Source organism: Anopheles moucheti, chromosome 2, assembly GCF_943734755.1.
Source record: "Anopheles moucheti chromosome 2, idAnoMoucSN_F20_07, whole genome shotgun sequence".
In the NCBI taxonomy this organism is placed as follows: Eukaryota; Metazoa; Arthropoda; class Insecta; order Diptera; family Culicidae; genus Anopheles; species Anopheles moucheti.
This window is the reverse complement of record NC_069140.1, coordinates 100,351,131-100,367,866: the sequence shown is the minus strand read 5'-3', so window position 1 is coordinate 100,367,866 and position 16,736 is coordinate 100,351,131. Positions and strand designations below refer to the sequence as shown.

Below are 16,736 nucleotides of genomic sequence, written 5' to 3'. Positions count from 1 at the left end.
TTTTTGGAAGAGTGCAACTTACCGAGTGTATACTAATTTTATCCGTCACTGTATAGAGATTAAATTCGTCCGTTAAAAATTGTATCCATGTGTGCTTTGTTTTCTACAAAGAGATTTGAGTCTAGTATGTGATGGACATTGACACACTCTATACATTTTCATATTTTACAATCCATCAAGGCAAGCTATTAACGTTTGCAAAGCTCGTTCCGATACATAGCCAGCCATAGTACCAGTTCGGTTCAGCAAACGAGATGACGTCGTCCGAAATTTCGACCGTTAAAACAATCGCGCAAATCAACGACGAGACTCGTCACTTTATTCTGGTCGCTGTGGTGATAGCTAAGAGCGAACCGCGCTTTTTCAGCAGCCAAGCAAAAAGCCGTGGTAACTTCGAGTCTGAATCGAACGATACCAGCATCGAAACAGCACGTGGTGTAATAACGCTGACGTTGCGCGATTCTGAACGTGACACGATCAACTGTACCGTTTGGGGAAAGCCAGATACAATCACACAGTACGATAACTCCTTTGAGGTTGGGGATGTTGTGAATGTGAACCGGCCGCAGGTTTCTTCCACAATGTTCAGAAGATCCGAACAGTACTCACCGACCGTCACATCACCGTACTGCCTGACGATAAACGATCAGACGCAGGTTGCACAAATAACACGCCACGAGGACACGCAACGATTTAGGGCTCTGCTTAAGGTGCCGCTAGTGCAGCCGGGTACCACGATACCGCTGGCAGACATAGTAGCCAGCGGTTCCGGATGCAATGGAGAAACGTTCAACGTGCTCGTGGTTGTACGTGCGTTACGTGCAAAAAGGGATGTTCGAGTGGCGCGAACTAACCAGGTGAAATCGTTCCGCGAGGTAGTACTGATGGACTGCAGTCATTCCGGTGTGCTGATGAAATTCTGGTCCGACAGCTACATAAGATGGTCCGAGCGGTGGACCCCTCTGCAGACTGTACTACTCATAGTGGACGCTAGAGTGGAGTTTAGCGATTACTACAAAACCATCTGCCTGGCAATGGATAGGAAGACGATCATCACGCAGGATCCCAGTCTGCCACAGCTGAGCAATCTATTAAAACATGCGCAAACCATTCCTAAGCAGGACATAGATGTTGTCTGCTCACTGTCATCTGGTGCTGTTGATCGTTGAGTACTAAGTATTTTGTTACATGAACAGTCTACTGTACACTAACATTTCGGTTTTATTGTTTTAGCGTCCACCATTAACACGGTTATGACCGTGCAACAGATACACGATCGCACTGAAGGCGACAGCGTTCAGGAGCGGGATCAATTTACCGCCCTCTGCTACGCAGTAATTACTCGACTCGACCTCGACGGTTCTTCCCGGGTCGTAAGCGAACGTTGTGTGCACTGCCGCACGCTTGTACGTGGACAGGATATAGCTTGCCCCAAATACGACTGTCCAGGGCATACACCAGGTGCTGGTCGAGAGTCGTTCTTCGACATTACCGTCGACATTACGGACCACACTGGAACGTTGACCGGCTGTCGGATGGTTAGTCGGGTGGCTGAAACCGTACTCAACTGCGATGTGGCTACATTTGAGCGCCAAAGTGCCGAACAAAAAACACTGCTAAAGTGGAAGTTTCTGCTGGATCGATGTGCTGTTCGGCTGGTTGTAAAAAGACGCTCGGCGGTACGATTTCAGAATCTGTTTTCTATCGTTGATTGTACCATTGCCGATCCGGCTGAAGTGGAAGAAAAGTTAAAGGTATACTGAAACGAGGTTATCGAGACCGGAAGTCCGTGTTAACCTTGAATAAACTTGAAGCTCACGACTAACCTTACTGCAATAAATACCTAGAAGCTGATCGCCCGTTACGCTCTTTCTTTAGTTGTGTCTCTACATACGTTGATAGTATTGATTACATGAGATTTGTCGATTGTTTCAACCCAGTACGGGAAGAAGAGAGATGATTGAGTAAAATGTTAAAATTTGAAAATTTCGGTATTGGACGGTGTTAAAAACTGTACAAACTAGGCATGGATTTGATCCATCCTATAGCAATGATTTTCTTTACACCTCAGGAAGAAGGCAGCACACGTTTCGTCTCTACTGTTTTTTCCTACTCATGTTCACCGTCCGACTCATAGTTCTCCGGTTTGTAGGGCTTCCGAACTTTCTTTGGATCATACTCTAGAATTTAAAGATTTTTAAGAATCGGAACTTTGTAGAAGCAGAATTGAGACGGTTGTCTATAAAACAGACTTACCTTCTTCATACTCTTCCGGATGGCGCGATTTCCGTTCCTTTTCCAGCATCTGCAGGTATTCCTGCTCGGCAGCTTCACAGGCGGCTGAAAAAAAAAATGGGAAAACAAGAGTTAGTCTTGTAGAAAGATACCCAATGCGGCATTAGAAACCCTTACATCGACACTGGAATAGTTTCGGTTTGTCCTCCGTATGTTCGTCCTGGCGGTTCAAGGTACGCACCTTTAGCTTCATCTCGCGTGACTTCGCCTCCAGAATCTTTTCGCGACGGTTTTCACGCTCAAGCATCTGTGTAAGAGGAATGAGGTCGAATCGTATTACCGTTAATACTATTACAGGCTAACGTATCGCTTGTCTACTTACCGCCGTTAGCAGTGGCTTATCGTTCCGTATGGATGTCATGTTTTCGGACATTTCAATTAGAAACGTAGCACCCTTCACACTTCCCGTACCGACCAACCGGCCCGATTCGTGTGCCCTCAGACACTTTAGGCTTTCGTCGCACACCTTGATGCTAAGCGTCGGTTCGCTGTGTTGCTGCAGAAGGTCCCACGCATCTAGCACACCGTCCACGCGGCTAACGAAAAACAGCGAGTAGCGCGTTGGGCTCCAAGCGCCATCTGTGAGCATTACGTCGTGATTCTTCGTCCAGACGATCGAACTCTCCCGGCAGTCCTCTGACCAAATTCGCGCGATCCAATCACCGATGGTAAGGAAGTTCTTCACGAACGCCGGATTGCGGGTCAGCGCGTAGATCGGTCCTGTGTGGCATTGCATCTGGAGTGGAAAGGCAAAGTCTAGCTTACTGGAAGACAGCAACTGAACGAAGTCCTACCGGAAATGCTTACCCGGAACACAATCTTCTCCTGGGGAGATTTCCCCTTGCGATTGCAGGAAAACAGCATGCCCTGTTCTGTGCCACACATGAAGCGCGTCGGTATGGAAGTTTCGTACTCGAGACAGCTAACACCGTACGAACGCGACAGATCCTGCTCGTCCGCCTTAATCGGATCCATCAGCAGCTTATCGATCGGTTGCGAGAGCTTCCGTGTATCCCACCACATCACCTGGCTGTCGGACGAACCGGAAAAGAACTCGGTACCACTTTTCGAGTTAATCCACAGTGCCGAATTGACCGGTGCACGATGAGAATGCTCCCGCTCACTGATCATGACCGGTTCTTGCTCGTTCCGTGTGTCCCAGGCAGCTACTTGCCCATTGTACATGCCGCAAACCAGTGTCGTCGGGTCCTTTTGGTTGTACTCTAGACAGATCATTGAGCTGATGGGCTTGAAACGGAGCAACGGAGCATTCGGATTCTCGACCTCCCAAATGTACGAGCAGACCGCCTTACCGAGCACTTCGCCAAAGTTCATGTTGCAGTGTGAAACGGCAATCTTGGTGCCACCGTCAGGTGACCAGGATAGATGCGTTACCGGTTGCTTGTAGATGCTCGGATCACGGTACACGTTCAGCGTACGCGAGCTGCTACGCTCGATCAGTGGAGCGGGGTCAAGATCGTCGAAGTACTTCTCGTAGATGTTGACCGCATTATTCTGGAAGATGCAGTGCTCCATCGGTTTGGTCAGCGCCATCAGTTGGCTGATGTAGTTTTCATCCTTCTCCACCTTCCGTCTGTAACGGACGGTTTGCTCCGGGTCAAGGTAGTTCACATCCTTCGGCCAGCCACCTTCCGAGTGCAGGATACCGTGGTGCTCGTACTCCGCGCTCTCGGTGTTTGCCTCACTGATAGCCATTTGGCGGCTGTACTGCGTACCAATCGATACGGGATCACGCAGAATGTATTCCCGAAACAGTTCATGGTTGGCCGGTTCGGAAAATTCCACCTTATTCTTGTCGGAAAACAGACACTGTTTACCAAACTCGCGACGTTCCTTCTGGTAGACATACTGTATATCCATTTCGGTACTTTAAGAACACTTTCTTTGGAGGGTACGGCTAAGGATGGCAAGTATTTCGTCTTCTGGAAGGTGAAGTTGATGAAGATATTAAGATGTTGAAGATAATTTTACAGCGCACTCAGCATGAATTGAACGAAATTTATCTGCAAAGAAATTCTCAGGCTTTGTCGCCTTTTCGTCTAGAGAAAGGCACGAATTTTCCACAGTTGTCAAGGTTGTTTACTGCGATTGAGAAAGTTAGCCAGTCGTTAAGGGTACGCAAACGGTTACTACGCGTACACCATAACCCTGTTTCCATAGTAATAGCATTAGAGTCAAGCGTTTCCGTCATCTTTGGAAAACCAAATGCTGTACGGGTTGGTTCCTTCATAAATAAAACTGATCTCTACTATCTAAAAACTCGAAAAACTAAACAAATGTTCCGTGAACTAAATCCTTCGCATGGCCTTGGTATAATTATAAACTTGGGCACCGGTTGCATATCAGCTGCGTTTCTTCCGGTCGTCACTACTGACACGTACCGTACACCAACGGCTGAATCGATCAAACATGCCCGATGGAAACGCTTGGCGCCAAAAAGTGCAGGCACGATTGGTGACCCACGAGGGCACAGCAGAAAGAATCGGGAACCGTTCGGTAACGGTCGTGTTTTCGCCGTAGTGCGAGAGTTTAAATATCAAAGCACGTGGTTTTTTAAAGCGCACGTGTGCATCTTGCGCTCCATTGCTATTAGCAGTGCACGTTCATCTTGCGAATACGCGTAACCGCACAGGCATCTAGCTAGTACCTGTTGCACTTACCACTGCCGTGTGAGAAGTAAACACAAAGCATCAACATGAAGGTGGACACTAACGTCAGTACCAGCCAGATGGATCAGAACTGGACTCGGTACATGGTGATGTGCGACCGGAAGGATATCCGCCAATCGGTGAACTTCCAGGAGGAGAACGAAGTGCAAGCAACGCTGGTCGGTAACAAGACACTGGCCAAGCAGTACGAGATACAGAATCCAGTCGACCGTGGTACCCAGAGCACGAGATGGATACTGAACACACCGGTGTGGACGGTACACAACCGGTTGGTGCACACCGGCATTACGCATGTGGAGGGCGGTTGGCCCAAAGATATTGACTGCTTCCGTGACGAGGAGCTGATGACCCGATATCGCCGGAAGCAGGAGAAAAGTGAAGCTTACGTACAGCAGTTGCGAGGTCTCACCAGGGTAGGGTTCGTTCAAAACCGTTTGATTCTTTCGGCAAACCTTGCTTGCAGCCGGATTCCATATTTCGGATGTTTTTCCAGGTTTTTTTTAGTCGATGTGCGCTTCTGTAACCCATCGCAAGCTTTTCCTTTCAACGAATGGTACCTGTCTGTGGCCGGCACGCGATTTTTAAAACGTCGACACCTAAAACAGATATGCCATGCAGGAAGTTAAAGCTTTCGCGTTGAATGTGGCGCTTTATTTCATGGAAAAGGCTTCACCTTTTTGCCACCCGTCGACGAAAGTGAAGAGTGTCGAAAAAGGATGATATTCTGGAGGCAGGTAATCGATATCATGCCAAAAACCGTGCCAAACCTATATTTATAGGGCTTGCATTCGCTGGGAACTGAAGGTTCCCTTGAAATTGGGTAACATTATCGTGTTGAAGAGTTGCCTGGACAAAGTTGAAATCAGTTGTCAATCAAGGAAATGGGCAAGAACGTTGGAAAAAGAAAGTCTTTAGGAAACAAACTTAGTGCTCCACGCGACATGTGGTCATTTCTTTGTGAAGTTTTCTGCAAGAAAAACATTTTAAATATGAAATTCCGTTGCAGCAGAACCTAATATTGTCACAGATTGACGACTCTTATCATTTGTACGATCTCATTTACTTTAGGTCTTTTAGTAATAATGTTTTTGGAATGATTGCTACTGAATTCATTACAATTTATCTCTCATTTGAATGTTATCATTGGTACGATCACAGACGATGGATCATGCAATAATGCAAAACAATGCCTGCAACATCTACCAGAATTACTTTGAGGACATCGAGCAGCACGAGCTGATCGAACAGTTTACGTCGAAAACGGTACACGTGTACAAGGACTATCTGGAAGAGAAGCGCTCCTGTACGTACATTTGCTGGTCGGATGAAGGAAACCATTTCGCTTCGGCACACTGTAACATTGGACAGCGGCGTGGAGCCATTACCGATTGTTACATTTGGGATATTGGTAAGAGGAATTTGAATGTACTGTAGAATGACAACAGACGACTTACCCAAACCTGCGTTCCGTAGAACATCCAAACAGCCCATTGCAGAAGCTGTATCCGCCCTATCAGACGCGCTGTTTGGAGTATAACTTTAAGGATCCTACTCAGATGGCCGGTGGATTGTTTTCGGGACAGGTGGCCATCTGGGATATACGAGCTTCCGGGACCCCGGTGGAGACAACCCAGCGTGAAGCGAGCCACAACGACGTGGTAACGCGTGTGCTTTGGACGAGCTCAAAGACAACGAACGAGTTCCTTTCCGGTTCGACCGATGGGCGTATCCTGTGGTGGGACCTGCGCAATCTTGCCGAACCGTACGACTTTCTGAACCTAGCGCCCAAGGATGCAAAGTGCCGGGAGGAGGATCCGCGTCACTGCTTCGGCGTGTGCGCAGTGGAGTTTGAACCGACCATGCCGAACAAGTACACGGTCGGGACGGAGAATGGCATGATTTACAGCTGCAGCCGAAAGTACAAAACGCCGGCAGACAAGATACAGTCGAAGATTTACGCACACACGGGGCCGATCTACTCGGTGGAACGAAATCCACTGTTCATCAAGAACTACATCAGTGTCGGTGACTGGCAGACGAAGATCTGGACGGAAGATTGTAAGGATAACCCGATCGTGTGGACGAAGGAGTACGCGGTTCAGTTGACGTGCGGTATATGGAGCCCGACCCGGTGCTCGTTGGTGTTTATCTGTCGGATGGACGGCGTCATGGATGCATGGGATGTGATACATCGGTTGGATGGGCCGGTTTTACGTCTGAAGTTGTCCGACGCACCGCTCTGGTCCGTGCGAGTCCACAAGGCGGGTAAGCTGATCGCGAACGGGACGGACAACGGGGCCATCTATCTGACGGAGATCTCTGACAACTTGACGTTCAGTTCGGCCAACGACAAACCGGCACTGTCCGGAATGTTGGAGCGTGAGATGCGTCGCCAGCGGTTGCTTGAGGCAAAGATTAAGGAGATCAAGCTGAAGGAGAAGGAACTTGAGCGGGAACGTATGAGGCGCCAGTTGCGCATGGACAACGCGAACTCGATTGAGGAGGAGGAAAAGGATCTGGTGGCAGACGCGATGCACCAGTTCTGGACGAAAATTCACGGCCGGAAGAGTCTGAAGAACACGCTCAAGGGCATCCGGATGCGGGACACGGGCGTCACGCTGCTTGCCAAGGACAAGAAAGCGAAAAAGGAGAAGCGCTAACCGGTCTCGTATCGAGTTTTTGTTATTGTTTTATTGTACGAAAATTTGAACATTTGCTTTTCACGCCAAACAACACAACTGAACGGGAAGAAAATACAAACGACTACCGTTCGATATGAGAAGGATTAAACAATCGAATGCGTGGGAACTCTTGCCCAGCGGTTTAAGAAGTGAGGGTTAACGATAAGATTGCTTTTGTTTCGTTCTCTCCGTGTTATAAATGTGTTGCTTGCAACGGTAATTCAATAGATCAATAGTGTAAAAGAGTTAATGGTATATATCCAGTATAATATGGCATTTTTTTAAGTAACTTTTTGAATAATCGAGATACAAAACAGGAAGGGCGCTACGCCGAGACTAGTTATGGTAGGACTATGTGTGTTTGCTTAGACAATATTGAGAGCATTGCAATGGTACGCATACACGGATGTGTTGAGCTGCCAGGATACTACATAACCTTAATGCTTAATATGTTCTCCTTCGCGTACCAGGTGTTTTATGCGGCCGGTGCATAGCACCGCGCTTCTTTAGCGCCCCCTAACGTTTACATTTCAATTAGCTAGTATTAGAAAGTACTTTGTGAAACTACCAAAAGACAACCCTATAAAAAACGTGCTTGCAGTCATCGGAGTATGCAACCTCTATCAGTACATCATTCATCGATCGTCGAATTATTGTGTTTGTTTGTTTGCTGTTTCCATTATATAGATATTCTCACTCATCAGATGCAGCTGTCCCTAGGCGAACGAAGCTTGTTTCGATTTTTTCTTTTAGTGTATAACACGTTAATTGACAATAAAGAGGACTGGTATTAAAATGATGCTTTCACAAGTATTCACTACCAAGGTTATGAAGTGTTCCCGTCTGTACGTTAAACGGAGTAAACAATGTTTTGTTTTAACCGTTTACAATTTAGCAGAGGGGTTATACTGGGATATAGAATAGACATAATGATAACGCAACGCCTATTTTCTGCACGCTTACAGCTTGCGGTAGTAGATTGAATTGAGTATTGGGTTTGCATTTCGAACCTTACACACATGGAGTTAACGCTAAAGTTTTACGTATGTTTGCCATTGTACATACGTTACGAGAACAGTTGCTTTTGGGTGATAAAAGTATTGCCTTCCTGCGACGCATCGCAGGAATAGCAGCTAAACGGGACAATTTAGAATTAATTTTTTTTCTATAACACTATGCTAATAAATATACGTAATTGAAATGTGCACAAAACGAGTATGACCGTTAAACGAACACGAATGACACGAGAAACAAACAACAGAATGCAATTCTTTGCATTGCACATCACAAACATACACAGCTATTAAAAAAGGACTAAACGTTATGCTATCCTTATCATTTTGCGATTCTTGATATAGGATGGTTTTTTAATGTGTTATCCTCTGTATACTTTTATCTAACCATTAGAAATAACACTAGTTATGAAAACTTATACTCGTCTGCGAAAGGGTACATTTTTCCGCTCTCTTCTAAATTCAATTGAAACCGAGTATTGTGTATCGATACGCTTGTCACATCGGTACTGGTACGATAGTTCGCTTGAAAGGTTTTTCGTTTTTCGAAAAGTTTTTGTCTCTTATTTTGTGAGAGAAAAACAACAACCTAAAGCAAAAACTACATCACTTCTTCCACCGGACTAGTGTCAGCCCGATGCTGTGCGAAGTATGCTCTCGAACGAGGAAGACATTGTAAGTTTGATGATGTATAAAATGGACCTAAACGGATACACACTGCATAATGCTTTAAGCTGCCTAGCATTAGTAGTACGATTAAAATGGGGCTAAGCGAGTATTGATTGGTGAGTATAAAAATGGGACTAAATGGCGCCTTTGTTTCACTTTACCCATTATTACTATTTCTGGTAAAAAGCAATGCATAAGGGTAAAGAAAATTATGGTAAGTTAGGTTAGATGCGCATGAGGTACGTAAAGAGGAGCGTAACTAATTGTACTGCTGTTTCGTAAGCTATCCTTGCTTAAAAGCAAATACACTTGAACTTAAAGCGATTTATCGTAAGTATCGTGGGGCCCCGAAGGTCGACATAATTACGCCTCACTAAGTGAAGTTATTGTTTGCAATCCAGTGGCTTAATGTACGGCAAACTATCTATTAATTAAAACATAAACCGATCATCGGTGAGCTTTAAAAGCGATCATTTTGAGTGTTCTTTGCGTGACTCTTCTGAATGACTTATTTGACGGGTGATTTGTGGGCAATAAATCTATAACAAGGACTAGATTTGATCACCGGGCTGGGTTTTTGTACCGCGCCCAATTGATCGTTACTACTAACCGGTAGGTTGCACCGTTCGAAAAGCTCCTGATAGCGAGCGAAGGTTTCTTCCAGTTCCTTTGGTTTCATTTCGTGCACATACTGGCCGACGTACGCCCAGATCTGTTCCAGTGGCACACCGAGCGGGTTAATCATAAGAAATGTTGAGGCGAAGGCAAGTATTTTGGCTTCCCGCTCGTTCGGTGCGATGGCTGCCGGTTCACCAACCACCATCTCACAGCTAGTTCCGGTTGTGACCGTTGCTTTGCACACCATTTCGATGGCCGGATTGGTAGCGTTCAAAGACGGGCCCGTATCCGGGGCAATATTGATTGTGGCACACTCCTCACTCTCCGAGTCTCCACCCTTGCCCGATGATGAAATGCTCGCAGCACAGGAAGCAGCCGCCTTCGTGGTGGCAATTTTCGTTTTTAGCAGCAGCTGCTTCACGTTTGCATCCTTCAGCTCGTCTTCTAGCTCGCAGATGCGCGATTGCCTTTCCGTTTCTTTGGCTTTATTTTCGAGCAGCTGGGTCTGCAGGTTGCGAATCGTTTCCTGCAGCACCTCAATGTGCAGGATCTTCATCTTTAGTTCGCTGTCGTGCGTTGCCTGAGGGTCGATCGTGTCGGAAGTGCCCCGTTCCGTGTCGACAGCGTGATCCTGTCGACAAATGGTAGGTACAGTGTGTGCCATAAATAAATGTTAATCGACTTCGTTAGCTTACCTTATGATCTTGCTCCCAGCGAGACTTTTTGCATGGTAACGATGAAACCGAATGGTCGTCGTCGGACATATCCATCCCATCCTCATCGGGGTAATCATCCAACTGAACACACTTTATGTCCTGTTGCGGCGTTTGGCACCGGGGGTTCCAAGGTACGGTACCAGAAGAAGCATTTTACAGGAAGTAGTAGAGAGAATGATGATATAAATTAGATTAGCTGCAAATTATGCAGGTCGAAGCTGCATAATGTTTCTTTACTTTTTTGTATACTCTTCATACTGATAGGCAACAAAGAAAATAGCTAAAGATTTATATCATTTACGGAAATGCAGATGAAACGAGGACATATTTTGCGTCATTTTGCTTTCCTATCGACCCTTCGGATCCACCGATTTGTATTGTGTTTTTGTAAGCTATAAGTAAATTCTCGCAAATTTGTATGCAAACATGGTGCGAAAATGGGATACTGAACATAAAACCTATATAGACATATTTTGTTCGAAGCAACAAAAAAACAGTATCAACGGAGCGTACGGAAAGATTCTTGATTTTGCAAATATCATTAAGTTTCTCTTGGTTGTGTCGTCTTCTAAGAAATAGGGAGAATAAATGTTCCGGTTCGTTGTGTAACTTTGAATCGCCTGCACTTACCTTCGCAGTAATCTCTGCAGGAATGGAAAGCTTGTGTACGTGAATTTCAATGATTTTGCTGCGTACAAGCCTTTCCAATTCCTTTCGAGCACTTGCCATAAACACACACTCTATGGTTAACGTTTAGTTTCTATGGTGTGGATTACTACAGTATTCTGTTATCGTTTAACAGCTGTTTAATGGCTGTTGTCTCAGTAAATCTGGTGTAACAACTTATCTTACTTTCGCATTTTTGTGCACTCCCGTAGGTGCGAAGGATGTTCCATACATTTCGTAGACATATAGGATATGCATGGGACAGAATTTGATCAAACAGCCACGGTTGTAGAATGACCAAACAAACTATACAAAACATTCACAGCACAAGGTACTCACGTTGCACGCACTAGAATGATTTTGATCAAATTCTGCAACATATTGGATACAACACACACACACACACATATAACTAGATGTTACCAGGCGGTTGCATAGTATTTGTCTACCGTGAAAGAAATTCTATTCTACTTTTACTTCGTTGGTAAAGCGGCAATATTTTGAAATAAATGTTCACCGTGTTTCTACAATAAGGGTTTGAAATCAATCACTCATAGCTGTTCAATGATAGACACAGGCATTAAGTTTAACAAACATAACATAACATACCAATAAATAATACAATTCTACAAAATTCGCTTAATCACTTCAAGTTTACGTTTTCTATCTAATGGTCTTAAAGCATTCAGTTCAAATGTGAAATAAGTGGGATTTATATTAAAAGGATAACATTGCATGTTACATGAAAGCTAAGGTTAGTCACGATGAAAGTAAACAAGCAAAACAATGGAAAATATATGACAACCCAACAAATAAAGCGTTAGTAACACGCGAGCAAACACTAAAAACAAAAGAACCAACACAATCTATTAATATGCTTATTCTATGTACAAAGTGCTCAACCGAAACATTAGTACACCGCAACAACACATTAGTATGAACGAGAAAGAAAACAATTAAAAAACTAAAAATTATGAAAGGATACTCTAGAGAGCAAAGGAAAGAGAAGAAACCCAGTGAGACGAAATACTAGCGTTCAATACATACCAGTGACTGCTTCTTCCACGCATCGATGTTTTTTCTTTGGGCTTTAGTAAAATGATCCCAAACCTTCTTGTGACTGGCCGCATTGAAAACTTTTTCAATCTGACTGACTGAATCGAAGTGAAGTGGAAAATAATAATAGTAATAACAATGATAGAGATATTGTTGTCTTGTGGCAGAAAGGTATACAGAGATTTAAAGGTAAGAAAAGGTAAACAACAGAGTAGTTTCGTTGGCGATGGGGCGAACAAAGTTGATTCGGGTTATGCATTTTGTTTCAGCCCACCGATGCACATACATATGTTGCTAGCCCTGTAGTTACGCTAGGGGATGGGTGCTCCATTGCGCCATCTATCGATGGGATATGGTGACATTTTGTTTTGCAACACGCTCGCACATACACTACATACAACACCAAATCAAACGCATCGCAGTGGGCTTTGGCGAAATATGGGAGTGGAATTGAGAATTTAGTAAGAAAAATTCAGCTTTGTGATGTACATTCGCCGCGGTGCGTGTCTTTGTTATTGATTGATATTTTTTATTCTTAATTAAAAAAAATACGAGCAGTACGTGAAGTAAGGGCATAAGTATGATATGGAAGAAGCACAGTCAAGTAAAGGATACACCAAAGAAACCCTATCCTATTTACATGTAACTACCGGTCAACTGATTCAAACTAAACTGCGATGGTATTAAAACAGAAATAATTTTAAAACCCGTATAATATTACACGAAAAAGTATAGAAATTTGCGGACGAGTGCTATGATATAAAGAGGAAAGAGTGAATAGAACCCAAAAGATCGAGTACAAATGGAACTATCACAGCCAACAGATCACATCTAGAACACTTAACATAAATTCTTGCTTTCAAAATTGTCTGATTATTTCTGGTTCTCTGTGTACGAAATCTTAAACTGATCGAATTTAAGTTAACATCGAAGGACCTCATAACGATGTAAAATCGTACTTTAGTGTACTTAGCAAAACGAAAATGAATGAAGATTTCACGAAAGAAAAACACATTTTTTCTAATTAGTGAAATCATTTAACATCCCAGAATGAAGATTTTTGAAGCAGAAATAAATGTAGAGCTTCTAAAAGTGACGTAATTTTAGCCTGTAAAACTATACCTAGCCATAATAGATACTATCCCTTACAAATAAACAAAAATATAAAACACCATAAAACTATTACTATTTATCACTAAATATTGACATTTAAAAGTCTCGAAAGGACAAAACCAAATGAAGTAAACAGGCGTCAACCAGTTTTCGTTACCATCACCAATTCCCATACCCAGCTAGACGAGGAATGCTGTACACACGATTGCAGAGATATTTTAGTAGAAAGCAAATAACATAAGATCGTACTTCCAAAACGTTTCCATAGTGGAGAAAAATGGATTCTGGCTCGTAATAGTAAATGTACACACATAACCAAACTGAACCGAGTCAACACAAACAGACGGTATTATCGCCAAAACTGACCATCTTTGGAGCCTTTTTACTGTACATACTTTGCAGTAGGGTTTGCCGAGCATTACATACCTTTGGTTTCGAACGAGAACGTTTTGCGTTTACATGTATGGAACGGATTGGTAGCTTCGCCCGAGAGATGTTTGTGATTGGTACATTTAAAGCAGTTTGGAAAACGGGGGAAATAATTAACATTTCTAGTGAATGGTCGAAGAAAATGAGCTTTTGCGTATGCTGGAGCGTTACCAAATGATGCGTTACGCCTAACCGATCGAGATCCGGTCTCGACGTGTCCCTTCCCATTGGTGGACACCTAATGGGGGCAAATGGCGTTCTAATAGTCCAGGAGGAATTGATAAGCGAACATACAGTACCTTCGAAATCGCAGTAGTAGTGACGCACTTGGTGATATTTCTTAATGCTTTTTCTTGATTGCACGATTTCCTCTGACTAGAAGCAACCGATCGAATGGAAGGACTACGAAAAACACTACGAGAGTTCGCGTGCATGTGATCGATGATATTTTGAGTGTGTAGTGTGAAAAAAATTGTTCCGAAACGTTCGAGTGTGGGGAAGGGAACAATCGGGGAGAGTAAGGGAGGATTTACATTGAGAAAGTAATAAGACTTCCAGAAAGACGAGTACAATAGAAAAATGTGAGAATCTGACACATGAGAGATTAATACTGAAGACAAAAACAAGGCAACATCCCGCTACATGATCTTCCGAAGGGTTATAAGCTTGAATGAATATCTCCTCAAGGTATCTGAGAGCAAAATCTGCTGGATCTGAATACTGTAGAGCATGATATGCTAGTAAACATTCACATTTTTCCTTGTCCTAGCTATATAATCGCTTCTTCTCACCTTAAAACTTACGATATGAATGTTTTCGAGCTACACAACAACACAACTCACACGAAACGCAACCAAAGATGTAAAATGTCTATAGTAGTAGCAGCAGTAGTAAGTAGTAATAGTAACAAAGGTAGACTAACATAATAGCAGCAGTACTTGTCCGGGTCACAACATGCCCGGAATCGAATGTGCGGTCTTAGTAGGTAGTACTTGGACACAACAAAAGGGACTAAAATCATTGGTACAAGTAAATGGCAATATCCATGCAGCGTACTTACACTGTGCTAGCATTCCCTTTGTTTGCCGCCGGTACTGTTCCCGGGCCCGCTTGAGCTCCTCGTCGCACACGCCTTTCTCGTTCAGCAACCGTCGTACGTGCGAGTTGGTGCTCTGGATCATCGAGTAGAAGTTGTTTGCATTCTTTTTGCTGCAGTCACCCCGCTCTAGCCAGGTCACAAGCGTCTGTACGGCTTTCGCAAACGTTTCGTCGTTCTTTAACCGTTCCGCCACCGAACCGGCTTCGTGCTCCGTGTAGTGCACGACGGGTTGTGGTGAAAGGGACCGAAAGCGATCCTCCTCCAGTCGCTCTCGGTGTCGCTTTTCGCGCTGCAACTTTCGCTGCTTACACTCGTACTCGTACTGATCGTCACGGGCCTGTGCGTAATCTACGTGCAGTACCCCGAAGATGGGTGGCTCCTTCGCTTCCGTGCCACCACCACCGTAGGTGAAGTTGCTGCCAATCTTCACCCGATAGCCGGACAAATAGATGGCGGAATCAACGGACGCCTCGTACACGTACCGAATGTGGCAGAAGTTTTTCTTTGACAACCGTAGCGTGGTAATTTCGCCGCACCGTTCGAAAATTTCTCTCATCACCTCCTCAGTCATGCCGGTGGGAAGTCCTCCGACAAACACCGTCCGACACCCAGGGGGACGTTCGATCGTTTTAGGGGCTGGTGCGTTCGGGTTGGGTGGAAATAGAGTGCAGCTTTTGCAGTAGATTATTTCCTTGGCGGATGCAGGTTTCTCCACGTTGGTGGAACCGGTAGCAGAAGCACCAGAGGCATTTGCGGTAACAGACGGGACAGTGTTGGCGGTTCCATTTAATGCGCCGGATAATTCCGCACTTGGTGCCATCATCGGAAATGGTTGCATGCTTATAAGGGATGAACCGTCCACCATGTTCATGACACCCGGCATCATCATAAATCCGTGGTGTGGGGACTGATGTTGCTGCAGTAGTTGGTTGAAAACTAATTCACCACCGTTAGGATGCTGCAACTGGTTCTGGTGCTGCTTGTGCAACTCTTCTAGCATCTTCTTGTTTATGCTTTCCTCGCGTGCCTTTTCCAGCGCCACCAACGGGTTTCCATTGTCCTTGATCGTTTCGTGTTCGTTTACCGTTTCCAGCTCCATCGGTGCTGCACCCGAACCATTCTGGACCGGTTTCATTTTAAACTCAAGAGGCTTATTGTTTATGCCAGCTATAAGCGCAGCATTGGCAGGTGTGGGTGGTGCTCCTAATTGTTGAGCTGTAAGAAAACCACCCCCACCCGATAGAAGTGGATCTAAAAAACAAAACGAAATGTACATAAAAAGCGAAAATCACATTTTACGGCTTAAATCCTTCCTGTACTTACGCATCGGATGCAGCCCGGGAGCTAAAGGGTTGAAGGAAAACGACATCACGAGATTGCGATTCGCAAATCCACCGATGAGATATTGAATTACAAATGAGAAACGGGAACAACCGCAACGTAATCCACGAACAAACCCGACCACGGTCGTCAGAGACTTATTGTCGGGATGGAAAAGTTTTATGCAATCATTTTCCCCACTACGCACATGGACTAGATGCACAGAGGAATCTCAATTTTTCACTAGTTTTGTCTGTGCAGTCCCTTTTTCCAAAACAAGAACACCCTTTTTGACATTTCTCGTATGGAAAACCGCGCACACGCACACCGATGCATCGTCGTTATTGATAGAGCGTATACAATACACAGTT

The 16,736-nt window shown here is 44.6% G+C and overlaps 4 protein-coding genes across 4 annotated transcripts; 2 read left to right on the top strand and 2 right to left on the bottom strand.

The window, feature by feature from the left end:
• The first annotated feature begins 227 nt into the window (after positions 1-227).
• Positions 228-1,821, top strand: LOC128297810 (protein hold'em). The gene is made up of 2 exons (XM_053033511.1): positions 228-1,164; positions 1,234-1,821. Exons 1-2 carry the CDS (start codon positions 255-257, stop codon positions 1,761-1,763), a joined length of 1,440 nt encoding a protein of 479 aa, XP_052889471.1. The 5' UTR covers positions 228-254; the 3' UTR covers positions 1,764-1,821.
• A 288-nt stretch (positions 1,822-2,109) lies between these two features.
• LOC128298249 (dynein intermediate chain 3, ciliary) lies at positions 2,110-4,176 on the bottom strand. The gene is made up of 5 exons (XM_053033995.1): positions 3,103-4,176; positions 2,618-3,031; positions 2,413-2,542; positions 2,257-2,340; positions 2,110-2,180 (listed from the first exon to the last, which is right to left on the bottom strand). Exons 1-5 carry the CDS (start codon positions 4,174-4,176, stop codon positions 2,110-2,112), a joined length of 1,773 nt encoding a protein of 590 aa, XP_052889955.1.
• Positions 4,177-5,011: 835 nt separating this feature from the next.
• Positions 5,012-7,660, top strand: LOC128310707 (dynein intermediate chain 3, ciliary-like). The gene is made up of 3 exons (XM_053047410.1): positions 5,012-5,398; positions 6,144-6,393; positions 6,459-7,660. Exons 1-3 carry the CDS (start codon positions 5,012-5,014, stop codon positions 7,643-7,645), a joined length of 1,824 nt encoding a protein of 607 aa, XP_052903370.1. The 3' UTR covers positions 7,646-7,660.
• Positions 7,661-7,800: 140 nt separating this feature from the next.
• Positions 7,801-16,533, bottom strand: LOC128310706 (ecto-NOX disulfide-thiol exchanger 2). The gene is made up of 5 exons (XM_053047409.1): positions 16,369-16,533; positions 15,007-16,296; positions 12,396-12,502; positions 10,662-10,781; positions 7,801-10,597 (listed from the first exon to the last, which is right to left on the bottom strand). The coding sequence occupies exons 1-5, from the start codon at positions 16,412-16,414 to the stop codon at positions 9,857-9,859; spliced, it is 2,304 nt and encodes a 767-aa protein (XP_052903369.1). The 5' UTR covers positions 16,415-16,533; the 3' UTR covers positions 7,801-9,856.
• Between the last annotated feature and the right edge of the window lie 203 nt (positions 16,534-16,736).